The sequence below is a fragment of the Xenia sp. Carnegie-2017 genome, unplaced genomic scaffold, assembly GCF_021976095.1.
Source record: "Xenia sp. Carnegie-2017 unplaced genomic scaffold, XeniaSp_v1 HiC_scaffold_24, whole genome shotgun sequence".
NCBI classification, from domain to species: Eukaryota; Metazoa; Cnidaria; class Anthozoa; order Malacalcyonacea; family Xeniidae; genus Xenia; species Xenia sp. Carnegie-2017.
This window is the reverse complement of record NW_025813487.1, coordinates 13,892,544-13,908,318: the sequence shown is the minus strand read 5'-3', so window position 1 is coordinate 13,908,318 and position 15,775 is coordinate 13,892,544. Positions and strand designations below refer to the sequence as shown.

At 32.9% G+C, this 15,775-nt stretch overlaps 2 protein-coding genes across 3 annotated transcripts in view; both read right to left on the bottom strand.

Moving 5' to 3' along the window:
- Positions 1-15,775, bottom strand: part of LOC124450299 (ubiquitin carboxyl-terminal hydrolase 14-like) — an 86,059-nt gene that overhangs the window by 25,492 nt on the left and 44,792 nt on the right. The window lies entirely within an intron of this gene.
- LOC124450302 lies at positions 785-14,975 on the bottom strand. The gene is made up of 6 exons (XM_047000942.1): positions 14,908-14,975; positions 14,511-14,581; positions 10,568-10,649; positions 6,837-6,907; positions 1,969-2,233; positions 785-1,492 (listed from the first exon to the last, which is right to left on the bottom strand). Exons 5-6 carry the CDS (start codon positions 2,201-2,203, stop codon positions 1,392-1,394), a joined length of 336 nt encoding a protein of 111 aa, XP_046856898.1. The 5' UTR covers positions 2,204-2,233; positions 6,837-6,907; positions 10,568-10,649; positions 14,511-14,581; positions 14,908-14,975; the 3' UTR covers positions 785-1,391.

The window sequence follows — 15,775 nt, the reverse complement described above, 5'->3', positions numbered from 1 at the left end:
GATGAAAAGGAAGTTTATCTAAACACTTATACAAATTTGTGCCCAGAAAAAGTTGATGATTTAGGTTAGTATTATTCAAACTTGAAGACAAGGAATATATAATTCAATGTAAAACTGAATTGTGAACTCTGTAAGCTGTACACTCTTTTTGGTGGAGTTCATTTAAGTTGTGCTGTGAAATAGTGCTCTTGATAATAAGAATACCAGAGTTGCACAATTTAAAATTCCAAACAATTTAAATAAATATCATGCCAGGGCTTATACAAAATCGTGAGGCTTTTTTACGGGTTTATAAAGGTTTATACATGCAGAGGAGAGATGCATACAAATATGTACAGGGATATTATACAGAGGGTTAATATACAACGAAATTTATTTCTACTGAAGTGATATAAGAACATTCTCCCGTTAAAATATTTAACAATTTTGGATTAAGTTGAGCATGATATAAAAGAATATTCAGACCGAGGTCAATTGGATATCTACCGAAGCAAATCTGAGGGGATAGCGCTGACTGCAGTCTGATTGAAAAATTTTGCGGTTCGCTTTCGTCTATTTCCTGTAAATACGCGATGAAAACTCTCTGGACAAACAGTTTAACACTTTCGGTGTTTTTCGTCTATATTCCCGATAATTTGAGCAGAGTAAAACACTTGAAAGTCTCGATGAAGATTCTACCAAAATATTTCTTGTATATACAGTTGTCTCATAAAGAAAATTCGTCACCTACAGGTAATTTTCAATGTTTTTCTAGGTGATAGTGTATTGACAATTATTTGAAGGCTTTTAGACAATCACAATCGAGATTGCATCACCGTTGTATTATAATAATAAAGCTTAACTAGCACAGATCAATATATGAACATCTTAACCCTAACCCTCACACCCATTAACAAACAACCAAAATCTTCCAACGTGATCGTTAATGAATAAAATCAATAAACCCGAAAATAACCAAGACACGCTCTTGAATTGAGCTTTTACTCTTTTACAGGTTTACATTATAATATATGTATGACGAATTAAACATACTTGGCTGTTTCGGGGTGTATTCTATTAGCTTTGCAACTGCAAAGAAATTCACTTAAGAGTATACGTACATGATGAATTGAATATAGGTCAAAGTGCCGTATGGATTTGAGCGAAGTTGAATATGAAGCATTATAATCACATTGGTGTACTATAAATTAAACTGACACAGGAGAAACTAAAATGAACTGCCTTGCATTTACCTTGTTTTAGGTTCACGTTGAAGAGAACATAACAAGTGTGATTTTTTCCACCGTATAAAACATACTTGTAAAGGATTTTGTGTTGTTTCATTCCAAAGCTAGTATATCGCATAAGATATGACTTTTCTATTCTTTCATTTATGTACTTATGTGAACACGTTAAGTTTTCTGGTTCTTTCCATTTTCGTAATGATTTTGTAAAAGAGGCCATTGTGACAAAACAGTAAAGTTCAAAATAATCGGGCTGCATCCACATGTCCCTAACAAAAATTAAGTTATCTTTAACTGGTTGTCCAGAGAAAAGAACAAGTAGAAAGTGACACTCATTTGGCCACAAAATGTTACATACTATTCACATTGAATCGAAAGTCCTCCTTAAACCCAAATAGACAATAACTATACAGACTTTATCATATAACTGCATATATTATATTTTTGACTCTACTGTCATATTACTTTGCTTTTGTAACTAGACAGAGGAACAATGAACGAGATATTATTCTGCGTCAATGCTGTGAAGCTAGTGTATCCAAATCAGTTGAGTACTTTAACATGTACCTTACGGGTTCAAACCATTTACTTTAGGTACCTTACTTTATTGCACTTTCTAAGAACACGGTTTCAATTACATATTTAAATTAAACAGTACCTCAGTAATATAAGTGTTGTGATTGTTTGCCTTGATGGCCAGTTGATGCTCTGTACTTACTGTAAACTGAACTGTTGTTTACTTTACCTTCAAGAGGACATATTTCACTAAACATTTTAAATCGCTCCAAAAGATATTTCTTCTCCTCAACACAACAACGTGTACGAGTATTGTTGCATTTCGAATCGATTTCAATTTTGTCCGCCACAAATTTCTTCCATTCTTCCTCACAAAACTCAAGTTCTTCATTCCAACCCATTTTCATTGTGAATCCTTGACCAAATAACAGCCACAATAACCACCATATCATTAAACTCATCATTGCATAGATCCAAGGATATACAGTAAAGCTCTAAATTATAATTGATTGTTGGATGTATGTACGTTATCACAGAAGACTTTAAATTTATATTTAGATCGACAATGACTACGTCACAATTACATCTGTGATGCAAGCAGATCACGATCAAAACGTATTTTGAGCAATATATGAGCATTATCTAAAAAGTCATTTCAGCAAAATTGTGTAGCGAGAAAAACTGTTCAGAAATAGATCGAGTTAGTCTCATATGGCTGCATGATGGCTCTCTTATTGGTAGCCACTGTAGCTATTATATAGGTACGTGGTTATAATTTTCTTAAAATAATGAAACTTGGTTAACTTTAAATTTATGCTTTATTCTTCTTACTCGGTTCAGTCTAAATTTCAACTTCTTGTGTTTCAAGAGATTTATTGAACGATGAAAAATGCTTTTAGTGGATAGCGCTAAGGAAGTGAAGAAAGCGAGATCAAATTAAAATCAAAGCAAATCATTTATTTTAGATACAATAGATTAAAAACCCAAGACGATGTTAAAATTCTTTATCTGAATATGAAAATAACAATTGTGCATGCAGAGCTTCCCATTAGCTATTTTATTTCAATTTCCTGTTATGTCATGATACATGTAAAAAACCTATGAAATCATAAAGTACTTTACAATTTCTTGTAACGCAGCCTCTATAGCTGTATAGTTATACCCGTATTGTCTCTAATGCTATACCCGTATTGGATTTTCATTCGAATTTTTAATTCATCGAATTCAACACATTAGCAGCTCTAAAACAGCTAAACTGCTCAGTTGACAAATTCAAAAAATTACAGTTGAAAAATTAACTAAATAAATTAAAAATTTCAAAAGATAATGACCAGAAAATAATTTTAAAAGGGTGTTAGATATTTACATTACATGCACCGCTGAGCTTTTTTTCTATTAAGGGAAGAGCTTACGAAATAAACGAACGTCGATATTAAGGGCAGCTAAGTAGTTTTGGGTTTCAGCGTTATCTTGAGATTTCTCAAATTCTTTTATAAAAACTTACAGAAATATCACAGAAAATCGTAGAAATGTTGTGCAACTTTTTACATTTTTTCAAGCTTATTCCTTTGCTTGCAGTTATTTGTGGAGTACTTGATGACAATGAATACTCCATAAGAATTGAAAATCTTAAGGATTTCTTTTAATTTTGTTCCGCTAAAGAACAAAATTTTTACAAAACAGTGGAATAGGATTTGCTTTTGAGGTAGTTGAGAGATTTGAGCAAAAATATGATAGTATATAAATATATGAATCAAAACATTAATGTGATAACCTGCCCAAATCCTACATCTAGTGGAGGTATTGTGGTAAATGAAAAAATCTCTCATTTCTATAAGAATCAAATCATTTGGGGGCGTAAGTTTGTGGTGTTTGTATTAACACTTATTTGTCCTCAGTGGTGAAAAAATTTGCAGTATTAAAGAATCTAAAAAGATAAGGAGTCTTGCGTTTGTACTTTCAAAAGAAACATGGTTGCCTTTGTTGTTGTTAATTGTAAACAGAACCTAAGGCGTCTGCAGAATACATTAAACAAAGAGAAAATTGAGCGTCAAGTCAGAGAACAACAAGTTCTGGATTTGCAAGTTTTATTGCAACTGCTGGCCAAGGCTGTTTCTCAAGTGTGAAGTGCCATATTGAAGTATATTCATCAGTTGCCATTTGCCCCAGTCAAGAATATTTTTAGAATTTGTTTTGCGTCAAAGTCCTATCCTTTCGAATCAACAATAATACTTTAAATGTTTGGAAATTTTGTTGTTATTATTGACAAAGCAATGTTATAGAACATAAAGTTTTGTGATTTTTAGATTACACTGTTTATAGCTATGAAGAACGAACACAAATAATGTACTAAATTTGAGTAAACACGTAAAGCAAGTTAAGTGATTTAAGTGCGCGTTGAGTAAAATTATATTGTTACAATATAAAACGTAATTTAAGTTTTTGACTATGTAATCCTACAATAGTATATAAATATATGAGTCATTACAATAATTTGTCCCAAATCCTACATCTAGCGTGGAGGTATTGTGGTAAATGAAAAATCTCTCCATTTACTATAAGAATCAAATCATTTGGGGGCGTAAGTTGTGTGGTGTTTGTATTAACACTTATTTGCCAAACTCAGTCGAAGAAAAAATTTGCAGTATTAAATAATATAAATAAGATAAGGAAACTTCCGTTTTACTATAAACTACATCACATCTTACCTTTGTTTTTTTATTAATTGAAAAACGGACACAATAAGGCGACTGCAGATATACACCTTAAACAAACAGAGAAAACTTAAGATACATACAAGTCAGACGAACAACAGAGTTGTGGCTTTCGCAACGTTTTACTTGAAACTGCTGGCCAAGGCTGTTTCTTCAAGCGTGCAGTGCCGTATTGAGTATATACAAACACTCATGCCATCTGCCCCAGTTATTCAACATTTTATAGAATTTGTTTTGCGTCAAATCCTATCCTTTACGAATCAACAATAATACTTTAAATTTTTGGAAATTTGGATGTTGTTGTTGGTTGACAAAGCAATGTTATAGAACATAGAGTTTTTGACATTTTAGAGAATTACCTCTGTTTATAGTTACGAAGCAACGAAGCACAAATAATGCATCTAATGTGGGCAAACACAGCAAAGCAGGTTAATGACTTCAAGTGCTCAATGACGAAAAATTATATTGTTACAATATAAAACGTATTTTAAGTTTTTGACTATCAACTTTACCAACCGTAAATTCATATTTGCTGAGAGTCATTAGCAAAATTTTAGGCCCTAAATACAACAAATTGTGTCGGACCGAACTATACAGTAAAATTTACATCGTAATACCAGCTGTAACTTTATTGCCTACAGGTGTTTGTTTAAACAATAGACACAATACGACTGCAGCGAGAATACAGTGAGAAATGACAAGAAAAACATCGCTTCAAGAATAACGACTTATGAATGAAAAATGGTTTAAGTGATTGGGTTCAGCGGTAAAGAATTAAGAACAACAATTTAACATTTCAATATTAATTTTAATTTGGTAAAAAACAAACTTCTAGTTGATGCATTGGACAGCCCCTCTGTTGGATATTATCACAGTCTACTACAACAAGCAAGGATCATTTCAATTTAGGCAATTTTCACAATTTTTTTCGTAACTTAGCTATGTTAATTAGCTGTAAAGTGTTGTTCTTAACTGTTGTTCCTCGAATCAACAATAATAGTTTAAATGTGTTAGAAAATTTGGAAACAAAGAAAAATTAAGATACATACATTGGTTGACGAAGCAATGTTATAGAAGATAAGTTTTTGATATTTTACCTCTGATTAGACAAAGCGCCGAAGCAAAATTAATGCAAAGTGCTAAATGACAAAAAATGATATTGTTCTCATAGGGTATTTTAAGTTCCCAAATATTAACTTTGTTAACACTAAATTTAATTTTTGCTAACATTCATTGGTAAAAAATTGTAACCTCAAATACACCAAGTTATGTCGAACCGAACTATACAGTAAAATTTACAACATGAAATCAGCTTTTTTTATTTCTTACAACTTTTTGTTCACAAGACGACAGCAGCACAAATACAATGAGAAATGGCAAAAAAATAATGCATCAAAGAATAATGACTTATGAATGAAAAATGGTTTAAGTAATTGGGTTCAGTGGTAAAGAATTAAGAACAACAATTTAACATTTCAATATTTTCTTCGTAACTTAGCTATGTTAATTAGCTGTAAAGTGTTGTTGTTAAGCCTACGTTTTGATGTGAACAGGTGGAAGGAAAAGCATGTAGAAACACATAAATTTTAAAATACCAAATTAAAATTAGTTGTATTATAAGGCCTTTACTAATTGGGAATTCTTTAAAGAGAAATATCGGATCATTTAATTCTTTATGTGCAGACCTCGCAGGCTTGAAGAGCGAATAAACAAGTTAATAAAAGGTTTATTATAAAGTATTATTTAAACTGAAACGATGCCTTTCTTTACTTTTTTGTCCTCGCTGTTTTGTAAAAGTTGGCATTCTCTCCTGTTTTCTTTTTGTTTTCAAATTTTTTGCTGTTTGTTTTTCGAAATTTTTTTAGATGTGTTTGTAAAATTACCTGTTATGAGCCGCTGGTTTGAATTGTTATAGATCGAGAGACTGTATATGGTCATTGTCAACATTAAGTCATTAACAACATTTAACTATGTAATAACATGGTGGCCTCTTGCTATCACAGGGACGTTTACTGACATATTTTCTCATCAAAGTATTCATTAGGGACGTTTAGACTAAATATTCCTCGTCAGTACAATCAATAGGGACGTTTAGACTAAATATCCTCATCAACAATGAAACAATACGCCTATTCCTGTATTGCATACAATTTCCACGGAATTATGAAAAAAATTGACTCAATTCTGATCTATGAAAACGCTTAATAGTTGATGTCTTTAGCCTTTAAAAACCACAATATTTCGAGGGAAGGCCGATATCATGTAAGCTGCTAAACTCTGTCAAAGGAAAAAATTGCTCTATATTAAATGCTAAGAAAGCAACGAGGCAAACAAACATTCGTTTTACCATCAACTGCAGCCAACGTAATTTATTACATCTTACCTTTTGTTCTTTTATTGTCTTTACGTCTTTGTTTGAAAAACGCACACAAAAAGGCAACTGCAGAAATACGCCTTAAACAAACAGAGAAAGTGAATATTCGTACAAGTATGGTAAACAACAGAATTGTGGTTTTCGCAAAGTTTTACTTGTAACTGCTGGCCGAAGCTGTTTCCTCCAGTGTGGAGTAGCGTGTATTGAGAATATATAAACATGCACTTATGCCGACTATACACACGGAGTAAATAAACACGCAGCCTCTATAGCTGTATAGTTATACCCGTATTGTCTCTAATGCTATACCCGTATTGGATTTTCATTCGAATTTTTAATTCATTGAAGTCAACACATTAGCAGGTATAAAACAGATAAATTGCTCAGTTGACAAATTCAAAAAGTAACAGTTGAAAAATTAACTAAATAAAGTAAAAATTTTAAAAGATAATGACCAAAAAATAATGTTGAAAGGGTGTTAGATATTTACATTACATGCATCGCGGAGCTTTTTTTCTATTGAGGAGGGAAGAGCTTACGAAATAAACGAACAATTTAGGGCATATAAATAAACGATATTAAGGGCAGCTAAGTAGTTTTGGGTTTCAGCGTTATCTTGAGATTGCTCAAATTCTTTTATAAAAATTTACAGAAATATCACAGAAAATCGTAGAAAGGTTGTGCAACTTTTTACATTTTTTCAAGCTTATTCCTTTGCTTGCAGTTATTTGTGGAGTACTTGATGACAATGAATACTCCATAAGAATTGAAAATCTTAAGGGGATTTCTTTTTAATTTTTCGCTGGTTCCGCTAAAGAACAAAATTTTTTACAAAACAGTGGAATAGGATTTGCTTTTGAGGTAGTTGAGAGATTTGAGCAAAAAATATGATAGTATATAAATATATGAATCAAAACATTAATGTGATAACCTGTCCCAAATCCTACATCTAGCGTGGAGGTATTGTGGTAAATGAAAAATCTCTCCATTTACTATAAGAATCAAATCATTTGGGGGCGTAAGTTGTGTGGTGTTTGTATTAACACTTATTTGCCAAACTCAGTCGAAGAAAAAATTTGCAGTATTAAATAATATAAATAAGATAAGGAAACTTCCGTTTTACTATCAACTACATCACATCTTACCTTTGTTTTTTTATTAATTGATAAACGGACACAATAAGGCGACTGCAGATATACACCTTAAACAAACAGAGAAAAATTAAGATACATACAAGTCAGACGAACAACAGAGTTGTGGCTTTCGCAACGTTTTACTTGCAACTGCTGGCCAAGGCTGTTTCCTCGAGTGTGCAGTGACGTATTGAGTATATACAAACACTCATGCCATCTGCCCCAGTTATTCAACATTTTATAGAATTTGTTTTGCGTCAAATCCTATCCTTTACGAATCAACAATAATACTTTAAATTTTTGGAAATTTGGATGTTGTTGTTGGTTAAAAAAGCAATGTTATAGAACATAGAGTTTTTGACATTTTAGAGAATTACCTCTGTTTATAGCTACGAAGCAACGAAGCACAAATAATGCATCTAATGTGGGCAAACACGGCAAAGCAGGTTAATGACTTCAAGTGCTCAATGACGAAAAATTATATTGTTACAATATAAAACGAATTTTAAGTTTTTGACTATCAACTTTACCAATAGTAAATTCAATTTTGCTGACAGTCATTAGCAAAATTTTAGGCCCTAAATACAACAAATTGTGTCGGACTGAACTATACAGTAAAATTTACAACATGAAACCAACTTTTTTTATTTCTTACAACTCTTTGTTCACAAGACGACAGCAGCACAAATACAATGAGAAATGGCAAAAAAATAATGCATCAAAGAATAATGACTTATGAATGAAAAATGGTTTAAGTGATTATGTTCAGCGGTAAAGAATTAAGAACAACAATTTAACATTTCCATATTAATTTTAATTTGGTAAAAAACAAACTTCTAGTTGATGCATTGGACAGCCACTCTGTTGGATATTATCAAAGTCTACTACAACAAGCAAGGATCATTTCAATTTAGGCAATTTTCACAATTTTCTTCGTAAATTAGCTATGTTAATTAGCTGTAAAGTGTTGTTGTTAAGCCTACGTTTTGATGTGAACAGGTGGAAGGAAAAGCATGTAGAAACACATAAATTTTGAAATACCAAATTAAAATTAGTTGTATTATAAGGCCTTTACTAATTGGGAACTCTTTGAAGAGAAATATCGGATCATTTAATTCTTTATGTGCAGACCTCGCAGGCTCGAAGAGCGAATAAACAAGTTAATAAAAGGTTTATTATAAACTATTATTTAAACTGAAACGAAGCCTTTTTTACTTTTTTGTCCTCGCTGTTTTGTAAAAGTTGGCATTCTCTCCTGTTTTCTTTTTGTTTTCAAAATTTTTTGCTGTTTGTTTTTCGAAATTTGTTAAGATTTGTTTGTAAAATTACCTGTTATGAACCGCTGGTTTGAATTGTTATAGATCTGAGAGACTGTATATGGTCATTGTCAACATTAAGTCATTAACAACATTTAACTATGTAATAACATGGTGGCCTCTTGCTATCACAGGGACGTTTACTGACATATTTCCTCATCAAAGTATTCATTAGGGACGTTTAGACTAAATTTTCCTCGTCAGTACAATCAATAGGGACATTTAGACTAAATATCCCCATCAACAATGAATAATACGCCTATTCCTGGATTGCATACAATTTCCACGGAATTATGAAAAAAATTGACTCAATTCTGATCTATGAAAACGTTTAATAGTTGATGTCTTTAGCCTTTGAAAACCACAATACTTCGAGGGAAGGCCGGCATTATGAAAACTGCTAAACTCTGTCAAAGGAAAAAACTGCTCTATATTAAATGCTAACAAAGCAACAAGATTAAATGAAGATATGATCTTCGCACTTTGCTGGACAATTTAAGCAATCGTCTCAGGACCTGAAAAAATCAGGTGACTCAACGGGATTCGAACCCATGACCTCTGCGGTGCCGGTGCAGTGCCTGAGCTATGAAGTCACACAGTGGTGAGCAGGTCAATATTGTTGGGCTCATGTTTTCTCGGAAATGAATGATGCAGTGCGAAATTAAATGAAGATATGATCTTTCGCTGGACAATTTCGGACCTGGGTGACTCAGGTTCGAACCCATGCGGTGCCGGTGCAGTGCTCTGACCAACTGACCTGCTCACCACCTGCTCACCACTGTGTGACCTTCATCTCGTGACTAGCTCAGGGTCGAATCAGGCGCCATCATTTCGTCAATGTTTGGTAAACATTGTCCTTCATATCAAATTTACATTTACATTTTCTTTTGTTTATTACATCTTACCTTTGTTCTTTACGTCTTTGTTTGAAAAACGCACACAATAAGGCAACTGCAGAAATAAGTCTTAAACAAACAGAGAAAATGAAGATTCGCACAAGTATGGTAAACAATAGAGTTGTGGTTTTTGCAAAGTTTTACTTGTAAGTGCTGGCCAAAGCTGTTTCCTCCAGTGTGGAGTAGCGTGTATTGAGAATATATAAACATGTACTTATGCCGACTGCCACAATTATTTAACATTTTATTGAATTTTGTTTTGCCTCAAATCCTACCCTTTACGAATCAACAATAATACTTTAAATGTGTTAGAAAATTTGGAAGCAGAGAAAAATTAAGATACATACATTGGTTGACGAAGCAATGTTATAGAAGATAAGTTTATGATATTTTACCTCTGTTTAGACAAAGCGTCGAAGCAAAATTAATGCATCTAAACTGGGTGAACACGGCAAAACAGGTTAATGACTTCAAGTGCTAATGACATAAAATGATATTGTTTCCATAGTGTATTTTAAGTTTTTAAATATCAACTTTGGCAACAGTAAATTTAATTTTTGCTAACATTCATTGGTAAAAAATTGTAACCCCAAATACACCAATTTCTGTCGAACCAAACTATACAGTTAAATTTACAACATCAAACCAGCTTTTTTTTATTGCTTACAAGTGTCTGTTCAAACCAGTGACACAATAAGACAGCTGCACAAATAGAAAGAAAAAATAGCAAAAAAATATTGCATGCAAGAATAATGACCTATGAATGAAGAATGTTTAAGTGATTGGGTTCAGCGGTAAAGAATTAAGAACAATAATTTAACATTTCAATATTTATTTTAATTTGGTATATGACAAACTTCTAGTCTATGCATTGGACAGCTACTTTGTTGGATATTATCAAAATATACTACAACGAGCAAGAATCATTTTAATTTAGTCATTTTTACAGTTTTCTTCGTAACTTAGCTATGTTAATTAGCTGTAAAGTGTTGTTCTTAAGTCTACGTTCTGATGTGAACAGGTGGAAGGAAAAGCATGTAGAAACACATAAATTTTGAAAAACCATATTAAAGTTAGTTGTATAATAAGTCCCTTACTAAGCAATCGCGAATTCTTTAAAGAGAAATATCGGATTAGATATTTCTTTATGTACAGACCGCGCAAGCTGGAGATCGAGTAAGCAAAGTTAAGAAAAGGTTTATTATAAAGGATTATTTAAACTGAGACAAAACTTTCTTTACTTTTTTGTCTTCGCTGTTTTAGAAAAGTTGGCATTCACTTCTGTTTTCTTTTTGTTTTCAAAACTCTTGTTATTTGCTTTAAAGTGTTTATATTACGAATTTTAGCCCCCTTTTTTAATTAGCTAAATTGAAAGACCTTGTTTCAGTGATTTTAAATCTGCAATTAAAATTGAAATTGGATAGGTGAAAGTGATTTTACGGACGTTCAAAGTCACGATTTTCAGCATTTTTTTACGTAGAAAGTTGAACACATATATCAACATGGCGTATTCTACTAGTAATCTTAATTAAAAACGCGGAGGAAAACGCTGTGTTGCTGGCGGACCTAATCAAATTAGTTGCGCCAATGATTCAAAAACCGAAGAAATGTCGATGCATCTGTTTCCTAAAAAAGAAAAAGAGCCGCAAAGACATAGAAAATGGGTAAATTTTGTGCGTAAACATAGACCGGGTTTTGAGGCTTCCTCTACCTCGTGTTTGTGTTCTGCGCATTTTGAAGATTCTTGTTTTGACCTTAATTTGAGCGTGCAAGTCAACCTCAAAAGAAGGTTGAAGAAAGATGCTATCCCAACCATTGACGTGGCTGGGATTCCTGAACCATTACAGGACGAAATAACCGATCGAAAGCGAAGACAAGTAAGTTTACGCTTGTTTATGTAAATTTTTCTTCTGTCATATGTAAATTCGATATAAGTTTTGTAGATTATTTGACATACTCTCCATAAGCCATCGCTGAAGGAAACATGCTCTTTCAATGAGGAAGTACCATCTACTAGTGATGGAGCTGAGCATGTTGAAGTATGCACTGGGGAAGCAAACGATTCGCCATTTGAACGGCTTGCTATTTTCCATTTTTACATTTATGCTATGATTCAATTCCATATATTTTTTCTTTTGTCTTTTTTCCCAGACTGACATTGAAGAAAAGATTTTCTTTCATTTAATTCTTTCAGCTTAACCTCTCAGTAGTTGCACCAATTTGTTTTTATTGTTTACTCTTGTTTCAAACCATTAAACTGCATGTCAAATTATATAGTGCATCCATGTATCTCCTATTTGGTTTTCATCTAGGCATATTTCCTGACCATTCCAAACTCAGCAAAGAAGGTCAACAGTCTCTACAGTGCACAAGTTAAAAGACTATTCCATCATCGCCCCTCTGATGGTATGTAACCTGTTGTGTTACCACTTGGATATGCTTTCCGAATAAAGTGGTAAACACAAGCAGGTAAAGGCAGAGTATTCTTCCATTCCATAGACCCACAAAACCATCGCATCAACCATCTGTTTGCCACAGCTCTCAAGTACCTGAAGTAAATAAAAAGGTTGGACTAATTATTGTTGATGAAACAATGTTGATGATAATATTGTTTCTCATACAATTTACAATCTTACATATTTAATGATTGTGATGCTTGGCGGCGATAAGCACGTCCATTCCTATCTCTCAATAGTGGCCTGACGTTTTCAAGGACAGCCTCATGAACTAAAGGCCCAAATTTGGCATGCTGTGTTATGCATGATATTTTCTCAATGCTGCCATCGAATGTCATTTTCTGCTAAGCTGGTCCTATTTCCTTACAGCATCTGTACTCTAATGCGCCTTCTAACAAATCGGTATGACAGCATTGACAATTACACCTGAAACGTGGGAGCATTCTGGTTTATAAAGTAACTTTATGTATATTACAAACAGGAGAAAACAACAACTTACCATTCACCAAGTGGAATTACGCCATCACTTCGTTGTTCTAATGTCGCAGGGAGAATTCCATCGGGATCATCTGGAGTATGCACTTCATCACCATCTCCTGCTAGCGGTTCATGGTCATATGCGAAGTCGTTTAAATGCTCGACATAACCCACGGATTCCGAGCTCGAATCAGATACGCATTCAGACATCGAATTCGAATTATCTGAGCACTGATTTGAGGCCATACTTTCCGGAAAACTTGTTTTTTAATATTTTATTGAAAATATTGTCATTATTTGTTTTTAAGACAAGAAAAACTACAACAAAATCACCTCCTATAATATAATATTATATTGACGGAAACAGACGTGTTCAACTATCTACGTCACAAGTATCAATATGGCGTCGTAAAAAATTCGCAAATAGTACCCGAATTTGGAGGAAAAATTAAGGAACTTATATTTATCTGTTTAAGTCCAGCGACATGTCATAGTTCTTCAAATAATCCAAATTTTCAATTAAGCTCATAAAAAAGGGCGGCTAAAATTCGTAATATAAGCACTTTAAGAAATTTGTTTCCATTTATTTGTAAAACTACATGTTATGAACCGCTGGTTTGAATTGTTATAGATCTGAGAGACCGTATATGGTCATTGTCAACATTAAGTCATTAACAGCATTTAACTATGTAATAACATGGTGGCCTCTTGCTATCACAGGGACGTTTACTGACGTATTTACTCATCAAAATATTCATTAGGAACGTTTAGAGTAAATATTCCTCATCAATACATTCAGTAGGGACGTTTAGACTAAATATTCCTCATCAGTACATTCATTAGGGACGTTTAGAGTAAATATTCCTCATCAGTACATTCAATAGGGACGTTTAGACTAAATATTCCACATCAGTTCATTCAATAGGGACGTTTAGACTAAATACCCTCATCAAAAATAAAACAATACGCCTATTCCTGTATTGTAAACAATTTCCACGGAATTATGAAAAAAATTGACCCGCTCTTATCGGCCTGTGCAAACAATGGCTTTGATAAAACATTTTTTTGTATTTGACCACCAACATGGCGGCCGTGACGTAAACATGCAGCCCATGCACCTTTTATTGTTTTCAAATTTTGATTTCGTCATGTAAAATTTGCTTAAGCTTCATCTTCATTTTATCCACGGCTTAATCATTGCGAATTCTTCTCTATGAAAACGTTAAATAGTTGATGTCTTTAGCCTTTGAAACCTCAATACTTCGAGGGCAAGCCGGCATCATGTAAACTGCAAAACTCGGTCAAAGAAAAAATTTGCTGTATATTAAATGCTAACAAAGCAACGAGGATAAACAAACATTCGTTTTACCATCAACTGTAGCCAACGAAATTTATTACATCTTACCTTTTGTTCTTTTATTGTCTTTACGTCTTTGTTTGAAAAACGCACACAATAAGGCAACTGCAGAAATACGTCTTAAACAAACAGAGAAAATGAAGATTCGTACAAGTATGGTAAACAATAGAGTTGTGGTTTTTGCAAAGTTTTACTTGTAAGTGCTGGCCAAAACTGTTTCCTCAAGTGTGGAGTAGCGTGTATTGAGAATATATAAGCATGCACTTATGCCGATTGCCACAATTATTTAACATTTTATTGAATTTTGTTTTGCCTCAAATCCCACTCTTTACGAATCAACAATAATACTTTAAATGTGTTAGAAAATTTGGAAACAAAGAAAAATTAAGATACATACATTGGTTGACGAATCAATGTTATAGAAGGTAAGTTTTTGATATTTTACCTCTGTTTAGACAAAGCGCCGAAGCAAAATTAATGCATCTAAACTGTGTGAACACGGCAAAACAGGTTAATGACTTCAAGTGCTAATGACATAAAATGATATTGTTTTCATAGCGTATTTTAAGTGCTTAAATATCAACTTTGGCAACAGTAAATTTAATTTTTGCTAACATTCATTGGTAAAAAATTGTAACCCCAAATACACCAATTTCTGTCGAACCAAACTATACAGTAAAATTTACAACATCAAACCAGCTTTTTTTTATTGCTTACAAGTGTCTGTTCAAACCAGTGACTTAATAAGACAGCTGCACAAATACAAAGAAAAATAGCAAAAAAATAGTGCATCAAAGAATAATGACATATGAATGAAGAATGTTTAAGTGATTGGGTTCAGCGGTAAAGAATTAAGAACAACAATTTAACATTTCAATAATTTTTAATTTGGTATATGACAAACTTCTAGTTGATGCATTGGACAGCTACTTTGTTGGATATTGTCAAAATATACTACAACGAGCAAGAATCATTTTAATTTAGTCATTTTTACAGTTTTCTTCGTAACTTAGCTATGTTAATTAGCTGTAAAGTGTTGTTCTTAAGTCTACGTTCTGATGTGAACAGGTGGAAGGAAAAGCATATAGAAACACATAAATTTCAAAAAACCATATTAAAGTTAGTTGTATAATAAGTCCCTTACTAAGAAATCGCGAATTCTTTAAAGAGAAATATCGGATTAGATATTTCTTTATGTACAGACCGCGCAGGCTGGAGAGCGAGTAAGCAAAGTTAAGAAAAGGTTTATTATAAAGCATTATTTAAACTGAGACAAAGCTTTCTTATTTAAACTTTATTGTCCTCGCTGTTTT

What these genes read in the sequence shown, in the direction of transcription:
- LOC124450302 (XM_047000942.1), bottom strand. Translation starts at nt 2,203, where the DNA reads ATGATGAGTTTAATGATATGGTGGTTATTGTGGCTGTTATTTGGTCAA. An exon ending in TGAAATATGTCCTCTTGAAG is followed by an intron (nt 1,493 to 1,968) that starts GTAAAGTAAACA and finishes AATTTTTGTTAG; the next exon opens with GGACATGTGGATGCAGCCCG.